The 27,006-nt window shown below is 43.7% G+C and overlaps 2 protein-coding genes across 2 annotated transcripts in view; one reads left to right on the top strand and one right to left on the bottom strand.

Moving 5' to 3' along the window:
• The window catches only part of ARL15 (ADP ribosylation factor like GTPase 15), a 279,921-nt gene that overhangs the window by 13,923 nt on the left and 238,992 nt on the right, over window positions 1-27,006 (top strand). The window lies entirely within an intron of this gene.
• Window positions 8,554-10,635, bottom strand: HSPB3 (heat shock protein family B (small) member 3). The gene has a single exon (XM_015419159.1). It carries the CDS (start codon window positions 10,537-10,539, stop codon window positions 10,090-10,092), a length of 450 nt encoding a protein of 149 aa, XP_015274645.1. The 5' UTR covers window positions 10,540-10,635; the 3' UTR covers window positions 8,554-10,089.

The following is a 27,006-nucleotide window of genomic DNA, read 5'->3' as shown; positions in this document are numbered from 1 at the left end:
AAGAAGAGTTTAAAGGAGTGGTATACTAGTATGGAGGATGAGACCAAGAGGGGGCTGACAGAAGGAACCAGGGGTCATTTCGTAGAAAAAGAGGGGCAGGAGCTCATTAGCATAACTCATTAGCATACCTTATTTGCATATGCCACACCCCCTGATATCACTGGAAGTGTGTCAGAAGGCAACACCCACCGCTCAGGCTCCACTAGACTGTTTTGGATACCTAGCTATTGGGGGAGGGGACGTGCAGATCTGTCCTCGCAGAGGAGGGAGAGCTTGTACCTAAATATGGTCTTAAAGTTGCCATTGGACTGTTTTGGACTGTTTTGGCTCTGCAACTTACCTGGCTGCTTCTTGCTCTGACTGAGGGCTGCAGGGAGCAGGGGGTGGGGCTTGTTGCATGTGCCCACCCCCTGGGCTCTTTACTGCCGAAGCTCCGCTCCTGTAGGAAATGACCCCTGGAAGGAACTATGGAGACCAGAAGAAACAATGTTACTGTTTTGTTTTTTGCAAGAAAGGGTTCTGAAGAACAGCAGTAGATGGTGCCTCTTGAGGCAGGAAGAACAGTGGGTCTGAGGGAAAATGCCTTGAGGTTGGTAGCAGCAAACAAGCAGGTCGGAAGGCCGTACAGAAAGAGCTCAAGGGCTGCATGTGGGCTGCAAGCTGGGGACCCCTGTCCTAAATGACAGGCTGATTCCACAGTCCTTGAGCAGCTTCTCCATTGATCAACAGTACCTTAGTCTTGTCTGGATTGAGCTTCAGTTTATTGGGCCTCATCTATCTCATTTCCTTCTAAAGGTACCTGTGCAGGACTTCCACAGGATCACCTGATACAGCTGATAAGGAGAAATGTGCATATAATTTGCATATCAGTGGCACCGTACTCCAGTCCCCCAGATGATCCTTCCCAGTGGTTTTCTGTGATGTTGAATGGCATGGAATACAAGAGGAATCCATGCAGGACTCCATAACATAATTGCCATGAGGCTGAATAGCAGTCTCCCAGTACCAATTTCTGGAGTCAGGTACCTTAGTCTTGTCTGTGCCTCCCATTGGAGCATGGTGCCTCCCATTTTCAACTCAGCCTCCAGAAGGATGCCATGGTTGATGGTATTGAAGATTATGAGAAGGTCAGGCAGAATTAACAGAAATGGGCCCTCCCTGTCACTCTCCTGGTTAATATGTCAGTCAGGGTGACCAAACTCAGGCTTGAATCTGGATTAAAACTGATGTAGATAATTAGTTGTTGTAGATTTTCCGGGCTATATGGCTGTGGTCTTGGCATTGTAGGACCTGATGTTTTGCCAGCAGCTGTGACTGGCATCCTCAGAAGTATAACACAGAAAGATGGAGTGTTCTCTGTGTCAAGAGACTGTTTCCATTAGCTCCAGAAGGTTAACTGTTGGGCAGTGTGGTGTATAACTGTTGTATTATTATTATTGTACACAGTGTGGTGTATAACTTTTGTATATGTTGGGAATGCAGACTTTCCTGTTATTGTAGAAATTATTTGAGGTCTTGTATATGTAAGCTTAAACTAGAGACCTTTTGATGTGAGTTGGAGAATATTGTATAGGGGAACCATATGATTGATAATAGAGATAGAAATTAGGTGTTTCATACAATATAATTTTATAGATATTGAATAACACGGGATATAGTTTATTAAAATCTTTATTATAGTTTGTATATTTTGTATGCACGATGTGTTTTGTATCTTTAGTCTCCCAAACATTGTGGTTCCTTGTACTGTTTACTTATGGGAAGTGTGGTGGGCAGACTATCAATAGAATCCTTACAAGTGTGGACCTGCAAGAAACTTGTGGGAGTGGCTCTCCCAATCCCCCCCACCTCTACTTCTTTCTCTCCCCCCCCCACTTCTCTCTGAATTGCGCAAGTCAGGTAGTATCAAGTCACCCAGAGGGTGCTGCTAGGCTTAGGTTTGCTAGCCTGCAGGTGGGACCTGGAGATCCCCCAGAATTACAGCTGGAACTCCAGACAACAGAGATCTGTCCCCCTGGAGAAAATGGGTGGACTGTGTGGCATTATATCCAGCTGAGGCCTCTCCCCTCCCCAAATTCTGCACTCCTCAGACTTCACCACAGAATCTCCAGAAATTTCCCAACCTGGAGCGGGCAATCCTAGTCCAAAACCTGGCTCCAAACCCCCTGCTATTTAGCCATTCATACTGCAGAAGGAATCGTCCCCAGTCTGAGATCCAGTCCTGCTTTTGCTTCCTCCCCTCTCTGCCTGCCTGCCTGTGTCTCTGTCTGTCTCTCACTGTTGATGTAGCAGGGCCTGGAATAGATCCCTGTGACAGTCATTTCAAAAGGTATTGGGGGGATTCAACCCTCCAAGAGTGGTTTTTTGGTTTCTTTTTTTTACTTTCTGGATTTTTCTGCAGATTCCGGGAGTCCCCTGCATCTGTAGAAAAACCTGTTGTAGGAGAGTATGCCCCCCTATCTGTAGAAATAAGTATCCACATGCAGAGGGGACTGTTGAGAATTAGATATGTAGATACACTGGGACTCTGGTAACAAAGCACATGGTGAGTGCCACAGAGGTACAATAGACCACAGCCATTTTCTTTCCTTACCCATTAAATCTAGGTTGATGCTATACCAGAAAGCCTTGGTGGGCAGAGATGTGATACAGCCACACCACCACCACCCCCATCACCCATCAAAGTCTCTGTGATACATAACAGGTTGGCCTCCTCACCCAATATTGAGTCATGGATGAGGGATGCTGTGTTGTAATCCAGCCTGGCTTTCAGCAGTAGCACTTTTAGGCCTGATGGGTGATCGGAAAAATTACCAGGGTCCCCACAGTTGAGGGAATGATCAGAAAGATGGGCCCAACAAGATGATCCTTTCTCCCCCTTACTTGGCCTGTCCTAATCCCACCACCCTACTTCCCTTTCTCCACCAGTACTTTGGTAGATGCACTTCTGTCCCCTCCTCCTGACCTACGTCTATCCTAATACCTAAACAAAATATATCAGGACTCTACTGTAACATCCCAGGTAAGGCAGTGAAGCTATTTGTTTTGTTGCACATGATATTAGTATTGCAATTAATATTTAATGTTAGCTGAGCCCCATGCGATTTCTAAGCATTATATAAAGTGAAGAAATTACATTATCCCTTCCCAGAGGCTTACAGTAGGGGTTTAAAACTTAATTTTACCAGGATTGGAATGTTTCTTACAATTCTGACATTATATCAAAAATCAGTGGTAGTACATGTTTGATTTCATAAACTTTTTCATCCCCCCCCCCCCGGTCACAGGCAATGTTAACATCTGGACTGCGTTATGTCAGTTACCACTGACACAGTTGCTACATGGGCCTGACGGTTTGGTTAACTATGATACTGATGTCTGAGAAAATATGTCTTCACAGACCTAGCAAGTGTGGCCATGTTGGCTCTCTTGGAGTTGGGTTGGCTTTGCAACAGGAAGTACCTGTTGAAAAGGAGATTGTGTGTCATGGAATAATAATTCCATACCACTAGCACTCCTATGCACTGGCAATATAAGTGTAATCAGATACAGTGTGGCGTGGGTGTGCACTGTGTAGATTCAATGCAAAGTGGAGCATATTGAATATTTACTGGAGCAATAAATTCTGCCATTCACTGGGATTCAAAGAGCTGTGCAATTAGTTGTGCATGCCAAGGAGATCTAGACTTTCCCTCCTCAAACATCTTCCTCCCAAACAATAAACCACATTTAAATGGGCTTCCAAAAATGACTTGTGATATACTGTGTGTGCATTGGGGGTGGGGATCTGCTATTTCTTAAAAGGGAAACGCAGCTTCTCTTAAAGGGGAAACGCCGGCTGCCGGCTACTTTAAGTGCAGGGAACTGCTGTTTCTGGAGATCCGGCGCACAGCCAGGTGGGGAGGGCAGCAGACGTCCCCCACCCCTTCCAGGAACGCCCCCAAAGTCCCCTGCTGGGGGTGGAAGATGGACTTGGCAACCCTAGATATACTATGTGTGCAGTGGGGGTGGGGATCTGTTATTTGGTTATGCCCTAAGTAATTCATTGAATCTTGGTCATGGCTTATACTTAGTAAATCTGACATGATATTTACTGGACAGTATGCTATTGGATGCATTTCTGAGTATAGTGAAGTATTAAATATAGTTAAAAAAACTGATATAAACTAAATCTAACCTAAATGCCGTTTTTAGCAGACTGTTGTACAGCACTCCTATGCACTGGCAATGTAAGTGTAATCAGATACAGTGTGGCGTGGGTGTGCACTGTGTAGATTCAATGCAAAGTGGAGCATATTGAATATTTACTGGAGCAATAAATTCTGCCATTCACTGGGATTCAAAGAGCTGTGCAATTAGTTGTGCATGCCAAGGAGATCTAGACTTTCCCTCCTCAAACATCTTCCTCCCAAACAATAAACCACATTTAAATGGGCTTCCAAAAATGACTTGTGATATACTGTGTGTGCATTGGGGGTGGGGATCTGCTATTTGGTTATGCCCTAAGTAATTCATTGAATCTTGGTCATGGCTTATGCTTAGTAAATCTGACATGATATTTACTGGACAGTATGCTATTGGATGCATTTCTGGGTATAGTGAAGTATTAAATATAGTTTAAAAAAAACTGATATAAACTAAATCTAACCTAAATGCCGTTTTTAGCAGACTGCTGTACACTCAATATTCCTTAAAGGAAACCCCCCCCCAAAAAATATCTTTTTCGTAATGAAGGCCTCAACAATTCCAGGCTCCAGGTCACCACTGAGATCTTAAGTTTGCTTATGGTGCCTAGAACTCAGGTGGGCCTCAGCCTGTAAATTCTGCTAGAGTTTAAGAGGAGGAGGAGGAGGGAAAGGGGTCCGGTGTTCCCTGTAAGCTGAGTTAGCATGAACTAGCTCACACTTTTTTCATCACTGGCGCATACATTTTTGTCTTAGCTCAGGAAGGATGTCTCCAGAGCAAACTAATTTATGCACTAGCCAAATCGCTCACTCACAGCTTTAATGCCAGTAGCTCACAAAGTAGGATTTTTGCTCACAAGACTCCACAGTTTAAAGGGAGCATTCACCCCTTAAAAGGAATGCTCTGCAAAACTTCTAGCACAGAACTAATTTGTTGCTGGATATGCACTCTGCTGGCTCTCCTTTGCCTTTGTTGGGAACGTAACATAAGAAAGAGCCCCTGCTGGCTCAACCCAGGGGTCTGCAGCCATGTGGAGTGGACAAAGATAAGAGACTTTCCCCCTCAAGGATGGAAGGGAGGACAGAGAAACCTGGCCTAGGGTGGAACCAACAAGTCTTTCAGTCTTCAAGCCAGCTTCCAGTAATATTGCAATAATTCAAAGCACAAATAATAGAGTAGATTTTGAGTTGTATTTATGAGTTGTATTTACTGAATCATTGAAGTGAGGGCTCTCGTTTGAAATCTGTTCACCTCACTCCCCAAAGGACTTCATGCTTGAGTTGAAAAGGAGTTTGCTCCACGCAGGTCAGCATTTTAAAGGGGCTGTTTTGGGCAGGCAGCCCCAGACTTGGAGCCATTTAAACCCCTGCTTTCTGCTCCGTGTGGTTTTTCATGGGAAGCAGAAAGCAGTGGTTCCAAGTCCTTTAAACCAAACAGCTGTTTTTCATGAAGCTGCTTTTCATTTAGTTTTCAGCTGTTTTTCTTCACAAACCACCACAAACAGCATCACAATTTGTGAAAGTTCGTGGTGCTTCTTTAGTTCACAAACATTGCTTCACAAAACACGAACCGTCCAAAATTCATGATGAACTTTAACTGGTTCGTGCCCATCCCTAATGAAAGTTTCAGGCTTCTCTGGGGATTTCCTCTTCAGGAAAAGATCCTCACATGCACGAAACATTTTGCACCCCATCTAAAAGAAGATGAGGAAGAAACAACTCTGCACCTTAGTGAGGAAGGCATTCCAGAACCTTGGGATAATTGAGGTAAAGGCCCTGTTCTTTTCATGCTAACTGATGTTTTTACCACTTAGAGTAGGGCCTGAGCTGTTGAATTTAGGGTTGCCAACTGGTGTGAAGAAAAATGACCAGTCCCTTTAATAGAGATTTAATATGTAGAAATGGACTGTTGAAGCTTTTTGTAGTTTGGAAGGAAATAACATCTGCTGGTAAGAAATGTCCCATTAATCCTCCACTAAAGGGACAAGACATTTTCCCCCTGGTCAGTTGGCAACCCAGTAAAATTATAACTTGGAGGCAACATTAAACTTGCTTAATATGACAGTGAAAAAATTGTACTTGTTATGGATGAGTCTTGGCTCCTTAATTTTGGGGCTAGCTCCTAGGTCCAAATAAAATTTGTTAAGGTCTGTCTTAATGAAACACTGAGGATGCAGCGGGATGATATTGGAAATCTCCCTTTCTCCTTCCCCTGCCTCTAAATCACTTTTCATTTCTATTACAGCTTTTGACTTAAGCAATTTCTTTCTACAGCACTCTAAGTTATAAATTGCATTGATCACTTTCTCTTGGGATCTGAGCGCAGCTGTTTTTCCTCAAAGAAATTGACTGAAAGTTTTTAAAAATATTGTGATGCTGTGAAAAAAACCCCCAGCAGACTTATTTCCATTATCTAAAGACCTGCAACCCCAAATTACTCATAACACATGCACGATATTTTAAAAGGTGTTTTCTGTTCCATAGCAAACAGATTAATGGTTGAATTCTCTAGATGCACCAGCTGACAACTGCAAGTGTCAGACATCTGCTAAATTAAGGACATAATCTTAAAACAGTCCTATTCAGAAGCAAGTCCTACTATTTTACACAATGGGATTTATTCTTAGAAAAGCATATTTAGGCTTGCAGCCAGAAGGATACTGACTTGGCTCATCTCAGTGTCCTGCATGAAGGTATCTTTTAGATCAAAATCCCATGCCAGTGGATGAAAATTATTCTGTTTTGTTTGCAGATAATTTTATTATATTTCTGTTGATTGGTGACTACAAGTGGAGAGGGGAAAACCCTTTCCTGTGCTTATGTCTGCTTGTGATTCTCACTCTGCCAGTGCACGTGAGAGTTGTCCGTATGTATTGTCAGCAGACTAAAAAGTGAACTTTTGCCAAAGATTATCAAAGTTATTGTAAGGATGAGTGCATATATAGCCAAGGCAATATATGGATTGATGCTTTATTATGATTTGTTACCAGGATAATTCACTTATGGAATCTGATACCACCTGATGACATCTACTATGTAACTTATACAGTTTTATCTGTTTTTATTCATGGTCCTGAGGGAGGAGGGAAGCAAACATTAAGACACTCTCAAAAGTATATCACTCGTACTTTGTATACTAACTCGTACTTTGTATACTGTGTGTGGCATAGCATCATAAATGCTAACAGATCAGACCAGTATTAGTAGCTTTCTCAATGTCTCTGATAGTTTGGTCTCATCAGATTTTAAACATGCTGGGTATAGCAGTTATAATGTACTATATCATCCCATGGAAACCCACTGTTTCATATTTCTGGTTGGTTCCAGATTTCTACAATTCCAAATCCCATTGCACTGTTTATTGGATGTCCCTGTTAATTGTATTAACTTATCTCCTTGAGTCCCAGTGAGAAAGACGGGCTATACATAACATAAACAAATAAATGTGATCCTCACTCTTTAATATTCATTCTGAAAACGGAAGCAACCAGGTAAGGAACAGAAAATTGGGTAGGAATTAAATTTTATATGACAGGAAGGTCATAATAGAAAGAAAAATGATCACCAGGCAAGAGGAAGTGTTTTTGTCAACAAAATAGTGCAGCTGATAACTTGTTGTCATTTATTTAGTACTAAAAGTATTGCTGGAGATGTGGATTTGCCCTCTGCAGAATTCAGAAACAGGAGCTACATCCTAAATATGTCTTCTATGTTCTTTCAACAAGATTCCTTGCTGACCTAATTCCTCTGCTATACAGATATCCACTATTTTAGGGGTTAACTGCATGTTGCATGCTAACATACATATAATAGTGGCCTCATACTATTTTATGAAAAGCACAGCTGCTTCAGGAGATGGGAATCTAGAGAAGAGAAGGGGGTACTTAACCCTTTCCTGCCTTTTATTTGCTCTCTCTCTCTCTTTTTTTGCCCAAGATGCTCCCCCTTTATTATGGCATTACAGATGCCTGTTTACCCTTGTAAACAGACGTTCAGAGTTCTGTAGGAGGAAATGTTGAAAGACTGTGGGGAGTTGATTTTGAGTGTAAAGGTAAAGGTAAAGGTTCCCTTGCTTGAAAGCCAGTCGAATCTGACTCTAGGGTTGCAGTGCTCATCTCCGTTTCAAAGCCGAAGAGCCAGCGCTGTCCGAAGACGTTTCTGTGGTCATGTGGCCGGCATGAGTAAACACCAAGGCGCACGGAACGCTGTTACCTTCCTACCGAAGTGGTACCTATTTATCTACTTGCAATTTCTTGCTTTCGAACTGCTAGGTTGGCAGGAGCTGGAACTAGAGACGGGAGCTCACTCCATCATGCGGCACCCGGGTCTCGAACTGCTGAACTACCGACTTTCCACAGCCTGCAGTTCAGCGTCTTAACCACTTGAGCCACCGCAGCTGCTAATTTAAGTCACTGTAGCTCTGATCTAACCAATAATATGTACATAAGGAAAGGGTTGTCGACATTTGCAGCAGCCTGCTGAATGCATACAAGATTGATGGGGTGGGAGAACTTGCACCTAACCATCAGGTCAAGGGTGGGCCATCCACAGTTCTCTGCCTAATCAGTGCCCATAACAGTGGCGATCACTGATCTTAGGTGTTGGTTTTGAGCCTCCATCTAAACACTTTCCTCCTTCCATCCCTCCTAAACAATGATCAGTATTATGACCTGATTGTGACTATTGCTGCTGGGGGGAGAAATCCTTGTTTGTGGCATTCTCTTGTGCCAACAACCTGGAGAAAAGAAATCCTGCCCCTCAATACATCCTCACTGGGATGTAATCTGCCTCCGTGCCATGGAAAGCTTTGCCTGCCCTTTTCCTTTTCCACACATGAATCCTCTGTTGAAAGGAGCAGTACATTTTTTCCCTCCACATTATTGGCACCCCTATTCCCAGTCTGGGTCCAATATCTTTAAAAACATTCACAGACAAATATGAAGCTTTTGTTAAAAAGTAGGGCATTTTTAAAAATAGGTAATAGCACATTTGTTAAAACATTTATCTTCTAGTCATTTAGATGGAATATTTCAGTTAATCTATCTTTTAATTCGCCCACATGGCAGGTGTCCATAAAGAGAGCCTATATTTAGCTTGGCTTTCTCCTCTGAATTCTTTTACTATTCATAGCTCAGCAGTCATACTTATCTTAAAAACACATGAAAAGACAGCAGTCTTGCTCAGCAACTGCAGTTCTTCCAAAAGCAGAATACCGGAGAATTTAAAACAACATGTGTAACAAAACTTTGTGGGGAAGAAACTCACTTTGAAGTACAATTGTTAGACTGGGAAAATAATCTCTCTGTGCATACAGCTGTACAATATAGTGATCTGTCTGGGGATGCAAAGCCATTACTCAGTTTTAAAGGTTGTTTGCCTTTTCATGAGTGGGAACTGCTGCAGGGCAAACTTTAAAGAAAGCTCCAGCTGTGTGATTCTCTTCCTTGCACATAAATGACTTCTTTGGATTGTGGTCACGGTGCTGATAAAAGCATTTTCAGGCATGAAAATTACATTTCATTCACATGCATAGTCCAGTCTTCAAAGTTTCCCTCAAGAGTATGGGTGTCTTGAGATGCATCCCCCCATTCCACACATTTTCACACTCCTCTTATATCCTCTAAATTCCTCATGTGCATTGTTTTCCTGCCTTCTGTCTGTTCTGTTAGATAGCTGGGCAGAAATACTTTTTCCACTTGCTAAGACAGCCAGAAAATATGCAGCTGCTGTGAGCAAATATTGTCTTTCACATCAAACAAACTCAATTTACTGAATAAAATATGCAAAAGCTTGACTTTTCCCTTATTGGAAAACACAACTCTGCATGCACAATGCCACGGCATCAGATTGTTCAAGTTACAGTGGAAATCTTATTGTCTCACCAGTAACGAAAAGTCTCTCATCATTAATTCTCTGCCAAGGTCTTGGTTTCAATAACCAAAATGCCATCATGGCAGAAGAGAGCAGACAGATCTTTTGTTTCGACTCCCTCTGGCAATTTGTATTGTCTAGTAAAGCTTCTGGCTATAAAGCCATGTTCATCCATCCTCGGTCCATGCTGAGCTTTAACCAGGAGCCAGCCTTCAAAGGTCTGAATGATAACGTCTTCGGGACGGAATTGCACAATGTCTAGCAAGATTTGAAATTGGGGCCTTCCTTCCTCTGTGCCCTTCTGTGCCGCCTCCACTGTGCTCTTCGTTGTCCGTGAGTACTTTCCCTGAACAGCTGTGGCTGGGCCGGGCAAGGCATACAGGCGATGGTTTAACCGGCAGCCTTCAAGATCTTGCTCAGCAAAATGCTCCTGATAACGTGCTGGAGTTTCCACCCAGTGGCGTATAACTAGTACTCCTTCCATTGCTCAAAGAATACGGTCACTTGTTGCTTTCTTGTGTTCAGTCAAAGCAGAGGAGTCCTGATCAGCGGCACAGCCTCTTACACACTAGTTTATCGGTTGATGTAGCATCTCCTTTTTAGCTCTGTCAGAGTAATCACTTCACTGGGTGTGACTCAGATCCTTTTTACGTGCTGACAATTGGGCTCTATTTATAGGACTTCCATCCGGGTTGCTTCAGAGGTCTTCATTTTTATTGCTTGGTATCCATTTGACATTATGCTACGATTTCTCTTTTTTGTTGTTGGTTCTAGTTACTCAAGTATTGTAGATACAGTTCACAATCTTTAGTATTGTTTTTCTTCTTTGTTCTCCACGGGAATGGTATGTTCAGTTTGCTTTATTCTCACATCCCAAGATCAGGAAAGCTGATTTCTTTTGGGTGTTCTCTCACACAAGGTTCAAATCTGTTTGCTAAATTGCTTAGTAATGTGAATCTTATGTCGCCAAGAACAAGAGTTCAGCAGCACCTTGAAGACTATCAAAATATGTGGCAGGGTATGAGCTTTGTTATGTCACTGTTCACTTCTTCAGTCTGAAGAAGTGAGTAGCGACTCACGAAAGCTCATACCCGGCCACATATTTTGTTAGTCTTTAAGGTGCTGCTGGACTCTTGCTCTTTTCTACTGCTACAGACAGACTAACATGGCTACCCATCTTGATGTATATTTAATTGTTGTTCTGTAGTCTAACCCATGTATAAAACATTTGTACATGAGGACAATCTTTATTTGTTTGTTTATTTGGAAAGTTTACATGCCACCTCTTCAGAGTCCAGCTCAGGGCAGCTTACAACTAAAGCAATAAAGGAAAACCATTAAGAAACAGCCTTAAAAGAAATAAAACAAAGCAATGAACACTGCAATCCTCTGCACAGTTATTCTTGTCTAAGCACATTGAAGTCAAACAAGCCATTAAAAACAAGCCAGGGCATAAAACAGGATACAATACACGCTGAGCGGCCTAACATTCTTTTGATAAAAAGAGTCCGCGAGCCAGAAACTGTCCATAAACAGCAAATAAGAGATAATACCTCTTAATTAAAAGCATGAGTATTTTAGTATGGTGCCCAAAGGAGTGCAAGATAGACACCATATGACCTTCAAGGGGGAGAGCATTCCTAAAGGAAGGTGCCACCACTGAAAAAGCCCTCTTTGGTTACCACCCTCCTCACCTCCGAGGTAGGGGCACAGAGAGCAGGGCTTCAGAACAGGATCTTAATTATAGGGCTATACATTATAGGTGGAGGCAGTCCTTCAAGACCATTGGTGAGTTCAAAATAGTCTCTATAGTTTTGAGATATCTGGAATGTGCCTTAAAAAGCATTGCTCCCAACAAATGTCTGGTTGCATTACTCTACCCTGGAATGCCTGCTGCCTACTAGATTGCTTTCTCAACCTGAAACATAAGTAGGTATGGAGGTGAGGGGTCAGTCATCTTTGCAAAATACAATGCTACATCAGAAGTTAACATCTGAAAGTGGAAATGGATGGAATATCCTCTGCAGTCACAAAAACTGCAAAAATAATTAGCTTTGATTTTGGTTGAACGCACAATATTTCAAATGCCTTTTAAATAGGATTGTCAACAGTGGTGTTAGGAGATACCTCCCACAGGATATCCTCTCGTAGGCTTGATGGCAGTTTGCAAGTTTGGTTGTCATTTCTTTTTAAAAACCTGGGTATGCAATTATTGCTTTGATGACCTCATCTAGCAATACTGCCCTACTACTCAGAATCTTTGAAAGCAGATGGCGCTCTGGAAATTATTAACAAGCATGTTAATGCAAGCAGCAGAAAACGTGGTGTTGAAGGAAAACTTTTCCAGATCTAAAATTAGCTTTTATTCTGTATATGAAAAGTATTCCTATGAGATAGTCACAGAAAGTATTGTGGGTTGCACAGACTGATTGTCCAGCTGTTCACATGCTTCAAGAGGCTATATGATGCAAGCTACTGACCAAGTGATAAACATAATAACAATACTTTACATTTATACAGCAATTTACAATGTTATCTGAAGCAGAGTCACACCCTTCTAAGTCCACTGAAGTCCATGAGTTTAGAAGGGTCTAGTAATCTACATAAATTACCTTACTAATTCTTACAATAATTATGTAAAGTAGTTCCATATTATTAGTCTCCCTTTGCAGACAAGGAACTGAACAAAAGAATGGCTTGCCTGAAGCCACATGGTAGGCTTGTGGTAAGATTTGAACCAAGGACTTCCTACCTTACAGCACAATTACTTGCCTTGCTACATATGCATGAATCCCTAAAGATTTAAGGAGGAGCAAAGCAAAATTAAACAAAGAAGGCAGCTTCAAGTACATGAGATTAGCCTACAGCAGCAAACTCATGTTCACTATCCTGCCATTGCAGCGGAGAGCTGAAGCCAGTCCTGATCCCTGGCATGTGTACCCACATCAAACACAAAGGAGGGTGTGTGCTTCTCAGGCATTATCAATGGAAAGCATTTTTACACATCCCCGTTACATTTTGATCTGTAAACTGGGGGGCAGCTGAGCTCCTTTACATTTTTTCAATTCAGGTGGGTAGGATGGAAAAGTGCTGTGCTCGGATCTGACACTTTTAAGAACTCTTGCAGAATGTCAGATGAAGCCTTTTAAAGACCTTTCACACTTTGCTCATTAAGCTATGGAGGCTGTGTTAAAAATCACTGTAGGAATGTTGCTGTGTGGTGAGTGTTCCTCAGGCTGGGTGTATGTCCGACCTACGATGTGAAATGTCTGTGTGCTTATCAGTAGCTGCCAGGAATATGGAGCAAGACCCTGGGGAAGCTCACATGTCATAAAATAGTTCTACAGATTATGGCAGGAGAAGGATTAATTAGCCTAGGGAGTCTGTTTTCTTCTGGCTGCAACTCCATGGAGGCCGGAACGGTAGTGTGCTAGCACCAGTACAGTCAGCCCCACCTGTCTCACAGGGTTGTTCTGGGGATAAGATGAAAGAGGGAAGAAATGGGTTCCAATTAGTCAGAAAGGTGGCATATAAGTGAATTAAATAAATAAAGGCTGCGGTCACACGGAACAGAAGCCACACAAGTGAGACGGAAAACAGGCAGAGTTTCCGGGCGCGATCTCACCAGCACATCTGGGAAGCGTAGCACTCCCGTGGCTCAACCGAGGCTTCCAGTCGAAACTGCGTGGCAAAAAACTAGTACCTCGGAGGTACTAGTTTCCGGAAACTGCGGGGCAAGGGCGGGCGTCTGATCGCGTTTCTGGTGGCATCCGGCGCCCGCCCATGTCCCCTTGCAAATAAGGTGGGGGTTTTTTTGTCCACGTCTCTGTGGATGTGCACACGCACCCAACGGAGCATGCACATTTGTCGTGTACACACACACAAAAAACAGTTTGCCGCGGCGCGCGCTTCTTTGTTGCGCGCCGGCTTGTCCTGTGATCAGCACCTCTCCCTTGCCATGGAACCTCCACGGTACCTCCACAGGACCTCCACGGGAGGTCTGATCACGTAACCGCGCAGTAGTTTGCCCCAGGGCAAACAGCCACGCTTCTCACCCGCAGTTTCCTGCCCGTGTGACCGGGGCCAAATGTTTAAATCTGTGGTCTGTGGTTGTCACAAAGAGTGTGGGGTATCTGGTTTGAGGAGGAAAAAGGATATGAGGATACAGGAGGTGAAATCCCACAGCTCTCCACAGCCTTTCCCCTACCTTGGCTCCAGTCCTGGGAGAGAGCTAAGCAGACTGTGTCTGGGGAGAAGGCCTGGGAGCAGAGAGAGTTCCGCTCTCCTCACTTGCACAACCCTTAACCATCACCCCGTGGAGGGGAGGGGTTGTGGCTGAGCTAACTTTTTAAACATACATATTTTATTTTGCTTCCTTTGTGCCCTTTGCCTGTCTTAGTGTGTCTGTTCCCCTTGCCTTGCAAGAACTTCTTCCTCTCAAGAGCTTCATTTCTACCGTGGTGCTGGTAGTCCTAATGTGAAAGAGACCATGGGCATTTGCTGAAGGTTCTCTCCTGGAGAGCAGTAGAGAGGGCTTGACAACATGTTTGAACTGATTGTGCTTCTTCCATTAAATCCCTACCTGTGAAAAAGGTAGGTGCTGGGCAAAAGGGATCCAAGCCCCTTTCTGCAGCACTTTCAAGAGTCTAGCATGCATAGGCCCCCTGCTTGCATTCCACAGTCCTTCATGTTTGGCTCCTTCCATATATGGGGTGGGTGTTATTAGCATGCCATTTTGTGATTGGTGTTGGCGATGTCACTAGGACCTCAGATACTTGGGGTCAGGTCTTTTTAAGTGTGCTTTTTCTGCTGATAGAACATTGGGATGCTAATTATGCCGGAGTTGTGCCAGCATCAGGGAAATGCCAGTTTTTGCAGGAACGTAGGGTTGCCCATGTTTCAGGCTCAGAGAACAGTGATCTTCTTTAATAATATTGTGGGTCTCAGCCAGAGGAGGAGGAGGAGGAGACTGGATTCACATCCCGCCCTTCACTTAGAGTCTCAGAGCGGCTTACAATCCCTTTCCCTTCCCCTCCCCACAACAGACACCCTGTGAGGTAGGTGGGGCTGAGAGAGCTCTTTCAAGAATTGCTCATGAGAGAATAGCTCCGAAAGAACTTGTGACTGACCAAAGGTCACCAGAACCTGAAAAGGTTAGTCAAATAGAAAAGAGGGCCAACAATAAAAGCTTAATATATCTATAGTATATAAAAAGATACATGTATTTATTAACAAAGAATTAAAAAATATATAGGAGCCCAATCACACCTCATGTAAAAATACCAGAATCCAACACACAAGGGCTAATAGATGTGATCTGACCCATTTCGACCTGTATAGGCCTTCAGAGGTCAAACACAGTGAGGAACATATTGGCTTATATAATAGTACAGTACAATTATACAGATATAAAATATAAATACAAGAAGGACCAGATGAAAATTGTTCCAAAATGAAACCACTAGGCACAGAATAAAAGTACAAATGAGGCCTCCAAAGATGCAATCACATGCCAAGTAGTGTTTCAATGGTAATAATTTCTGGTCCAGAAAGTGCCTTCCAATGATTGTTTAGCCAAAGTATCCACAGTAAAAGTTCTCCTCTTTGCCTAAGGACAAGGTTAAGTTCATTAGCCCTTGTGTGTGAGATTCTGGTATTTTTACATGAGGTATGATAGGGCCCATATTTTTTTAAATTCTTTGTTAATAAATACATGTATCTTTTTATAAACTATAGATATATTAAGTTTTTATTGTTGGCCCTCTTTTCTATTTGACTAACCTTTTGAGGTTCTGGATCCCAGGTTTCTAGGTTCAGTTCCCCCCCCCCCTCTTTTTGTCCCAGTTTGACCCAAGGTCACACCAGCAGCTGCATGTGGAGGAGTGGAGAATCCAACCCGGTTCTCCCAGACTAGAGTCCGTGCTCCTAACCACTACACCAGACTGGCTCAGTTAGGCAGTTAGGAGCAGGTCCCACTGAAGTTAATGGGAATTACTTCTACATACAAGGAATGTCTATTCATTCTCTTATCATGGTGTCTGGCATCGCTTTGCGCCAGCCTCCATAGTTCCAAAATGCTGCTTCTGTGCTCCAGTCAGTGTGATGAAATGGCCTTTTATGAAGCACAGAGGTTCACGAAACTGTTCAGGGGAAGCACCAGTACAGTAGCACTGAATGTATGTATTTTCTGAATTAGGGTAACTCTGGTGTCTTCTAGTTTTGCATTTTGGCTTTTGTGGCTTTCACTGTAATTGCATTTTGAGAATGTACAATGTAATAGGATTTTAAGTGGGAATGGAACAGGGCACTGCAGGGGATCTGAAATCTGGCTTGGGTTTCCCCGAGATAAAAACAGCTGTGAACAATGGCTGCAATCCAGCTCAGTTAGGCAAGTTCAAACCTCTTAAGACCAGATGGTTTAGGTGTGATGTCTATGCAACACAGTATTCAGATGGTTGTGTATGTAGTCTTCTTTCTCCCTCAAGCCTAATAATATACATAAAATGTACCGTTTAGTTATCTGTATGGAGATAAAATTTGAGATTAAATAAAGACGGGAGTTCTAAGTGTCAGAATTGCTGTGACTCAAATAGCCCAAGGCTAAACGAATCTGTATTTCAGTGGCCCATATCTGCTCTCTGGTGTATGATGTTGGTACTACATGCCAAAGGTTTAACAATTCTTGTCCTAGGCCTTTACTCAGAGGCCTTTTAGTGTCTATCAATCAACCACATACTGCTTCTCAACTTATTTGTTCTAAGAAGATTACTAAATTATAGAAAAAGCTAGACCCCATTTGAACGGCGGCAAAAACCTATCACAGATGCATAAAATTTCACAGTTAAAGAGGGATAGGTCTGCTATTACCTTCTAATAAAAGAGGTAATATCTCCATATGATCTCTATTTTGGAGCAAAGGAAGAATTAAAACATTTCTAGGCTCAGAAAAGTAATCACAGTCACAGAGTGTGGTATCTTAAGATAACTCCTTTGCAAAACTCTAGATGTAGGGTTGCCAAGTCTATCTTCACCGGGAGCGGGGGGCTATTTGACTATTTGACGTCACCCGGAAGTGACGGGAGGATGCCAGGCACGCTGGGGCGGGGCCATGGCCATATAAGGGAAAACCATAGAGTTTTCCCTTGTATGGCTGTGGCCCCGCCCCCAGTGTGCCCGGCGTGCCCGCGTCACGTTTGGGTGATGCACACATCGGGGTGGAGTTCCCCCAGGGGCCCAGTCCAGCGCCGCCGGGGAACGGGCCACTGGGGCAGGGTTTTCTCCGCCCCCTGGGGGGACTTGGGATCCCTATCTAGATGGTAGAGCATTAAGGCACTCCAACATAAAGGCATGCCTACAGAGAGGAACAGTCAGATATGAGCAGTAATTGGGAAGCTCTCCAGGAGGCAGAATACCAACAAATTGAGTAGAACAAACATGTTGTGCTCTACATGTTGTACTGTTATAATCATACTTAAATAGACATTTCTAAATTGTTCTTATGGCTTCCTACCTGGTAACTGCATAAAGGGAGTCCAAGGAAAGACTGAAGAGCTGTGGTCATTGCTCAACAATTTTATCCCCGTGGGAAACATAAAAGTCCTCTCTGACTAAGCTGAGGTAGCCCTCTTGGATATCGGAGTGCATAAGTTTAACTTTAAGGGGGAAAGCCTTTCAACCAAGCCCGAGCTTCAAGAGATCATTGTCCCAATTAAGGTCGGAGGGTTAACCTCACTACATAATTCAGAATTCCATGGATGGACTGTAAGAATTTAAGAAGAATTCAATCCAAGGACTCCCATGTTTTATCAATCCAGATATCAGCCCCATAGAAACTTTGCACAGCCATCAGTTTAATGGCAGCTGGGATATACTGAGTCCCAGATTGATAAAAGAAACCACATAATATTTGATGTCTCTGTAGCCAGTCTTTTAACATGAGCAGCTTGCACTAATCAATTTAATTGATTAACCCCCTAAAGTACTTAAAATAGAGGACCTCCTCAGTATCATTACCGTGAATCTTCCACTTGTGTTGTGATGAGATTTCCCCCAAAAAACAATGATCTTGGATTTTTGATAGCTCTCAGGCGTTCTTCCAGACAGTAAGAGACAAAAGCCTCTATCAGAGAGGACAGTCCTGATGTTGTTCTTGATAGGAGGAATGCATCATCACTAAAAAGTAGGATAGAAACTTTAATATTAGCACGGACTGAGATTAACAGTCCTAGGTAAAGACAGCAGAAATATATCAGTGATCTATAACTTAAATAATAAAGGGGCCAGCACACACCCCTGACACATTCCGTGCTGGATGGAAATAACATTGGAAGATTGCCTGTCTACCCCATAGTGGACATGTGCAGTGGGATTAGACTACAGAAGCCCAATCAAAGCCAACAGTCTCTTGTCAATAGATATTAGTTAGCATGTGCCACAATTGGGTTTCAAAATGTTTTGACAATTCTTGCCCTATCCCTTTACTCAGAGGCCTTTTAGTGTAGCATGGCATGCCCTGTCCAGTTTGCAGCTCAGTTTCTAAGCCAAATACTGTGACGTTCTCTTCTGCTTTAGTATAGGAATCATGAGGATACACCGAGCATCCAGTTTAGGCTCAGGAGTCATTATTCTGCTGGACTGTGAGATAAATAGACGTACATTCTTTTAAAACATGAATATTCTACAGACTCATTAAAGAATTAAGGGAAATATGTCTCTAAGGAACAAAAAATGGCTGTGTTGAAGTGCTCAAACATTCTTGTTAAGTCAACACAAATAGGTCTTGTTCATATTACCGGTTAAATGACTATGTCACCAAGCTTCCTAGATCCATATACTAAAATTTTGCATTGTTAAGATGCAATGCAAGCCCTAAAGACCTTTTAAGAAGAATCAGAGACATATAGAAGCTTGAAGGTAATACAGCAGGTTATTGACCACTGCCATTTATAGAACTCACATAGGATTGCAGCCTTACAATTTATGTGCAAAACAGTCTGGAAAAAACAGATCTTTAGGGTTAACTGCCATGCCTAGACTGAATTATGTTCCCACTTCTTTTCTTGAAACCCAATCAGAGAAAGAGTGTGTGTAACATGAAAACTCATGTGCTACATTTGTAATGTTAGGTGGTTCCAATTAGTGTATCATCTCATTTGTGTTACGATTTTGTGCTGTGGGACTAATGCAGTTAACAAAGATTTTGGTCTCTTCATGCCTAAGCACATGCCTAGAAAAATGTGCTGCACTGACACCTTGTGGTTGACATACAAGCAGTGTGGCTATTTACAAGCAGTCTGTTAGTTGTCACTGAAGCTGATAATCTGTATTGTTGTGAGTAGCACAAAACCGGATACATTTTCCTGTGATGGGATTAACCTGAATGCAATAAATAATAAAATGAAACTGGATGCTGAAATCAAGTACTATAAGAAGGTAGCATTTTGATCTTTGTGCTTTGGGGAAAGATTATGGGAACATTTAAGCCTGTGAGTTGTCACAGTGGGTAATTGTAATGACAGGCATACGGCTTAGCAGACAGCTACAATTTTCTGCAGTTACTTCCCAAGGAGGGGGAAGTGCTAACTAACACAGAATGACATCTAAGAAAGCTAGAAGGAGAAAGAATAGGATTTGCCATTCCTCTTCTCTTAGTTTGAGAAGAGGCCTGAAGTTACAGTACTGGTGAAACAGTGTGTGTGTGGGGGGGAGGGGTCCTCTGTTGCTGATCTGCCTCTCTAGGTAAGGTTGGCTGATGGGCTTTGCCTGCATGTTGCAACAAGAATGCAATGGGCTACAGGGAGGCTGTGGGATTCTGCAAGAACCTCATTTCTCATTTAAGAGTAAGTGTGTATTCAGGCCTCATTTTTGAAGAAAGAATTTGCAATACAATGGCAACATCAAATGTACAAGCAAGAGACCTGCAAGGACTTGCAGGGGGTATCTCCTTTTTCCTTCCACCGCTATTTCCTTTTCCCCTTCCCTGAGAGCCCCCATAGCCTCTCCCCTTTCCCTGCTTCCTTCTCTCCTTCCCACCCATCAGTTAACCTACCTTTGACTACCCCTTGTCTTCAGCTTCTCCTCCTTCCCTCCCCCTGGCAGCCACTACCCAGTTAGCCATGTTGCACAGTGCTGGCCACTGGGCTGGGACAACTTGCGTGGTGGAGAAACAACAAGTACTTGTGAGGGCAATTCATTTTCCTCTTGTATTGTCTTCCCCACATTATTTTCTTTTTCCTTCCTCTCGGCAACTCCCATATCCTCACCTTTCCCTGCTTTCTTTCCTTCCCACGCACCCACCCACCTATTTTTTTATCTGCCCCCCATCTTCAGCTATATTTATTACTTCATTTTTCTACCAATATGTATTTTGTTTACTTAATTTATACTCTGCCTTTATCTCCAATAGGGACACAAAGCAGCTTACATCATTTCCCTTTCCTCCATTGTATCCTCATAACAACCCTATGAGGGAAGATAGGCCGAGAACAAGAAACTGGTCCAAGGGCACCCAGTGGGCTTCCACAGCAGAGTGGTAATTCAAACCTAAGTCTCTCTGAAACTCTACCCACTGTGCAACACGGGCTTTCATGGAGTGGCTGCAGTTGAACAATAGCAAGCTGCTGGGCTTGGGTGAGTCATGCAAGTTGCATAGCAGCAAACTGCCTGGTGGTTGCTGGGGGGCCTGGCTCCAATGAGTTCTCCCTTCGAATCCGAAAGGCCCCTGCTCCTTCCATCTGCCTTTTAATTGAAGAAACTAAGGATGGCAGTCCCCAGGTGGGGGTGGGAGATCCCCTGAATTTGGGGGCTCCTGCCCGTTGCCAGCCAGCTGGCCAGTAGGGGAAAACCCACCCCAAGTCCTCCCTCCAACACCAGCCACCCCTCTCCCTCCCCTCCTGCCAAATTTAAAGGGCCTTCCAGCTGATTGGTGAGAGCACATGGCTTGCCAATCAGCTGGAGGGCTCTTTAAATCTTGCAAGAGGGGAGGGAGAGGGACAGCCGCTTGGGATTCAGGTTCATGGACCCCCGCTTTTTGAGAGTGGGGCGGGGCCATGTGCACCTGAATTGCTGCTTGGGACCCTTTAAATGCTTTTGGAAAGGGGGGTGGGTGCCTGAATTTCAAGTGGCAAAACTGTGAAATTTTATGTATCTGTGATAGATGTTGGCAGCTGTTCAAATGGGGTCTAGCTTTTCCTATATTTTAGTAATCTGCTTAAAACTAATAAGTTAAGGAGCAGTATAAGGTAGATGGATCTTTACAAAGTCAGTAGTTTCCAAGCATTCTTTCCTCTCTCCTGCCATGCTTATATCTTATAGCTTTGGAGACAGATTCAGGTGGTCTGAAGCAATAAAACAGTTTGAGTCCAGTGGCACCTTTAAGACCAACAAATTTTAATTCTGGGTATAAGCTTCTGTGTGCATATGAAGAGGTTTGCATGCACATAAAAGCTTATACCCAGAATTAAACTTTGTTGGTCTTAAAGGTGCCACTGGATTCAAGCTTTGGAGATAGTGATTGTCTGAATGATGCGACCTAGTGAGGGAAGTGACAGCAGTGTAGTTTGACAACTGGTAATAATAATAATAGCATTTAAGTATCTACGTTTTTGTTCAATTTCTACTTAGTGTATTGTCATTTCTTTCCGAAAACACTTTCCTTCTCTGACATTCTAAGAATGCCTTGTGGCTGGATTAATAAGAGTTGAAGTACAAGTATTCTCACATTCTAGGAGTTAAGTTGAACTTGAAAATGCAGATTTAGTATCTCATTTCAGCTTTCACAGATATTTGAAATAATGGAACACATGTTTGTGCAGTGCCTCTGAATGTAACAGCCTCCAGATACAGTTCACTAGTGTCAATTAAAACAATATAACATGGAACAGCAGTGTAAAACAAGATCATGGGTACTGCAAAGAAGTGTTACTTTCCATGTATCAGATTTCCAAAAAAAGACAACACAGTGGAAGCTCTGTAGATTCCACTTCACTGGGGCTACTTAGCCAGACTGATGTAGAGGATTGATGCTAGGATAATTGGTCTATGCCAGCATTTTTAGAGCTGCCATTTTCTACTGCTGATGCTACTTATATTCAGAATATCTGTGTAGATATCTGAACAAATTTGTAAGCTTCTTAAACAGACCAGATGAACTGAAGGTGGTGTCAGAATCTCCCTTACCCAGCCCAGTGACGCTGACTCCCAAGTCCTCAGGAGAAGAGACCGAGGAAATGTTGCCATGCAGCCACTTCAGATGGCATTATTAAAGACTCTTAAATACGACTGCTTTGCTGAACTGTGAAAAGAGAGTGTCAGGGCAATGGACAGAACTGTAGCCCAAGAGCAGTGACCTTATACTGAACTATGGAATGTACTTTGGCCAAGGGGAGCCTTGTGCCTAAGCAGCATGCCAAGCCAGATGTGGATCCCTGGACTAAAGAAGCCTCTTGCCCTCGCAGCTTTGCAACCATGCCAGTGCAAGGATGCAGACCGGCAGCCCTGACCTCCATATATGCAGAAACAGCAGCAGATCACTGAAGGAAGCCATGCTCTGCAAAAAGGACAAGATGTTCCCGCACAGACACCATGAAAAACTCCCTTCTCCATCACACAGGCATTTCCCCGCCCCCCGTCCTCACATATTAACTTCTCCAGGAGAAACACAAATTCCTCTCCTGCCTAAGACAAAAGGATGGGCCTGACGACAATAGCAAGCCATCAGGTTTTTCTGCTACCCATCAAGATAACGCAGCTGTCAAACATCTGGTTATTAATCCAAAGTACCAGTCCTGCAACCTGACTGGTTCTCTTCCTCCTCTCCTTTGTCTCCCCCCTTCCCCCAAGAGGTATCACTCCCAGCCAAGCCATTACTTGCAATTGCCCAACCATTAATCCCTTTTCTGCCCCATTCATAGTTTAGGTTTTCTTAAGATTTCCTGGGGACCAAGTGACTAAAGCAGCCCTGCCTCAGGTCACATTTTTGGGTATAGAAGAAGAGCTTTGTGCCTTTGCTCACTCTCTTGCTTTTACCTCTCCTAACCCCACCCTATCTTGCTGGTTCCGTTCCTTGCGCAGTTCCCCACATTTGGTGCTGGTCAACTCACATCTCCCTTCCCTCATTTTATCCTTTTTTCACTGCAGAATCAACTAGTTTCACTGGACAGGTACAGTATCACCCCACCAACGATACTTCCTGCTAATTCAAACATCTCTGTACTTTTCCTCTCTGAATTCTTAGTTCTGTATTGAGTGTGTGTATGCTTGATTTTATGCTTGTATGTTTGAGAATCCTTCAGTAAAGAAATCACTGCTTTAGTAATCTAGCCTCAGTGTCTATTCCTGGGTACTGGGAATTCAAACTCTGGTATACAAAGGTTATGGTCCTATAATTAATGCCTATTGCCATTTAATAATCATAATTCCCCACATTTATTAATAAAATAAGGCAATTTGACTAACAGAAGACCAGAGGCACTAGGCAGGGCCCAGCACTGCAGAGCCAGCAGAGCCAGAGGTCCCCCTGCCAGAGTCTGCAAGGGAGGCCTCACCAGCAGCCTCTTTAATAAAATAAGGCAATTTGGCTAACAGAAGACCAGAGGCACTAGGGAGGGCCCAGCACTGCAGAGCCAGCAGAAATAATCACCAGACTTCTGCTGGTTAGGATGCAAACCTGGGCCCATAGCACCCCCCCTCCAGGGGATGCTCTCACTATACAGGAACAGGCGTGGCAGAAGGCCTGGGCTGAGGTGGCCAAAAGAAGGGGAAGTGCTCGACTGGCTGCACACAACCCCAGCCCAGAGCCAGGCAGTGAGAACAATAATTCTTCTCGGGATCCTGGCCGAAATACAGTGCAGCTGCAGGAGTTCAAGACCTGCCAGCAGGGCTTTTGAGCTTGATTACTTCCCAGCCTCTTTAGGCTAGGGCTTGGGAAGGCTGCCTTGCTGGATCAACCAGTCCACTAGATGCAAGCCTGTGTGCCAGCACCACTTCCTGGCTGCCTGCATCTATAGACTCCCAAGCCCGGTTGGCCTGCAGAGTACAAGACACGGTAGAAAATGATTTACTAATGTTTCTAATGTCCACTGTGAGCAATGAAGTGCTGGCTAAAATCCATCAGAGTTAAGCATGTTTAAACGCAGTTATATCCTTAAGGGTATGTGTGTTTCATAGGCTGTGTGCTAAATGGATTGAGGTTAATCCATAAAATCATGATTCCATATAAATTGACTATTCCAGTGGCTGGTGGCTAGTATTTCAGCAATTGAAATACTCAGATTATAACTCTCCATGTCCCTGGAAAAGTGAAATCTTTATTCTACCTGTTCAGGATTCTACCACCACATTCTGCTTCATGTTTGGACTACGATATTGTAATGCAGATGTTGATGCATTCACAAGACACCAACATGATTGAGAAGTCATCTGACTTTGACTTTGTCACAAACAACAAACTCTGGCCAGGAGAACTGACATGATAAAGAACTAACAATTTCTCTCAGCAACAAATGTTGTGTAATACTGGACTGTCTTCTCAATGCATTCCTTTCCATCCAAGAAGTTTCCAACTGTCAAAGAGGAGAGTAATGAAGTTGAGTAACCTGAGTAGCAAGATTCTTTCTTTGATATGTTATTACTTCATCTTCTATTACAATACTTTATAAATGTATACAGAAGGCACTTTTTAAAAGCTATAAGTAGTCCCAGATTCTTTATAATCAATAGACTGGTATACCTGTCCATTTTCTAGAGGTTTTAAAACTTTTTGGGGAGGCTTTCTAGGGTTGGCAGGTATCTGCTTCTGGTGGGAGGGCTCCTGCTGATGGGCCTGTCCTTCTGCCCTCAGTCTCGGAACTAGCAAAAGAAAGGTCTGGAGGTGGAAATGATGTAATGTCCTTTTTTTAACTGGGTGTGATATAATTGTGTTGTGCAATGTTCTGGCCATCCTCCCAGACCCTCAGAAACCATGGAGTTTTTAGGAGCAACCAGAATATCACTGCATGAATTTATGTCACATCTGGGGTTTTGGTTGGATGTAACATCATGCAACATCATTTCTCCCTTCAGAACACCCCCCCCCCCCAAGCTCCTGGTGATGCTGTCCAGCAGCCTGGCATCACCTTTAATTGGCATCAAAGTGGGGGGCAATTTGTGACATTTGTTAGTGCAGGTATCCTGTGTGTGTCTTCCATTGAAACCAACTGAAAATAACAAAATAGAATTATGAAAATGAAACAACAGTAACGCGATAATAACATATAAAATAACAATGAAACAGCCCCTTTTGGAATTAATAACAAAAATTAAACAAACTCCCAAGTGTTCCATCCAGTGTTCAAGAATGGAGTCTTGGCCTGACCTCAGATCATATAAAGTGGACTGTAAACTGTCCAGGCTGTCTACATCCATCCTGGGCAGTGGATTTAGATAATGAAGACCTGGGTTCTTCTCCTCCTATGCATTTGTAGTGTTGTGTTGAGCAGGTGACTTTCCTTGATCCTCATTTTTACCTGTAAAATGGGAATAGCGGTAACTTTCTGCTTGGGATGGTTGTGTATGGAGAGAATACCATACAATGACTACAACGTGCTGCTGAGCAAACATGTTAGCGATGTAATAACTATAGAGAAGAAATGACAAGCCAAATTCTTATTAGGGAAGAGGAGATCCTTTGGAATTATCTGTAACTGGTAAAAGGCTGGCACAGAGAGCCACATGACTTGGTTCGGATTGTGGTCTGTATGGTTACAGGCAACGAGGTGGATAGAAAGCATTCTTGTGGCAATGTACACGGCTGGCTCAAGTTATTCTGTGACCCCAAGCGCCCTCTTCCCATGTCAGCCTGGCAAGGCTCAACACAGACCCTGGAGTTAGTACCTTTTCAGCATGCCCTGGGTTGGGGGCAACATGGGTGGGGTAGGGGCGTAGCCAGAAAATTTTGGTTGGTGGGACATGGGGAAATCCTGTAGAGCACTTGCTCATCACTCTCTTATCCTTCCAAATGAGATGCTCAACCAGCAAGGTGGTTTTTTTTAAGCAACTAGTGGGAAAACATCTCTCATATTATATGAGACTTACGTATACAAACCTTACAGAAAATGACACAGCAAACAATACTGTGCATGAAACAAAGGGAGGGGAGAGCCGGCAACAATAAGAGTTGGGCATTCAACAGAGATGGATTTTATTTGCAAGGGATGCATGTCTGGAAAAGCAATCTTGCCTGCCTGTGTAAGGAATGAAGCGTCCCAAAAGGGGGTTTGAAGGTGAATTCCGAATGGACCAAAAAATAAGAGGCCGTGGCCCTTTTCCACAAGTGCCTCTTTCCCAAGCCCCATCACCTGGCCTAGGAGAAATCCCCCAGGAGGCTGCCGCCGCCACCCCCACAGAGCTGGATGAGCAACAGATGAGGCAGGCATGCCTCGCTGCAATGATGTCACCCAGTCATGTGACACCAGGTCACATGACTGCAGTGAGGCCTACCTGCCTCATCCGCTCACTCAGCCTGGGAGAGGGAGAGCTGGCGCCTGGTGAGATTAATACTCAGCAAGGCAGCCGCACTCCAACCACACAGCCTCCACCTCCATGCCCATTGCCAGGCCGGCAGGTAAGGGCACGGCTGGGGGCAGTGGGAGTTGTGGGGGCTGGGCCATGAGTGATGGGGCACATGTCCCTAAGTGCCCCACCATGGCTACATGCCTGAGGTGGTGGTAGTTCCTTAGGGTTGCCAACCCCCCCGGTTTGCCAGGGCCCCCCGCCCCCAACACCCACAGCCACCCATCTCTCTCCCTTTAAGTGTGTGGAACCCGTGTTTCCTCCCAAGCTTGCAGGGAAATGCCAGCTTCGTGCTCTTAAAGGGGAAAAGCCGGCTCCTGCATTTAAAAGGGAAACGCTGGCTCCTTTAAGTGCAGGAAACTGCCGTTTCTGGAGATCCGGCGCACGGGCGGGTGGGGGGGGC

This window comes from Gekko japonicus, unplaced genomic scaffold, assembly GCF_001447785.1.
Source record: "Gekko japonicus isolate JY-2015 unplaced genomic scaffold, Gekko_japonicus_V1.1 scaffold176, whole genome shotgun sequence".
NCBI classification, from domain to species: domain Eukaryota; kingdom Metazoa; phylum Chordata; class Lepidosauria; order Squamata; family Gekkonidae; genus Gekko; species Gekko japonicus.
This window is presented reverse-complemented; position numbering and strand designations above follow the sequence as displayed.

Excerpts from the sequence above, each read along its gene's own strand:
- HSPB3 (XM_015419159.1), bottom strand. The coding sequence starts at position 10,539 with ATGGAAGGAGTACTAGTTATACGCCACTGGGTGGAAACTCCAGCACGT.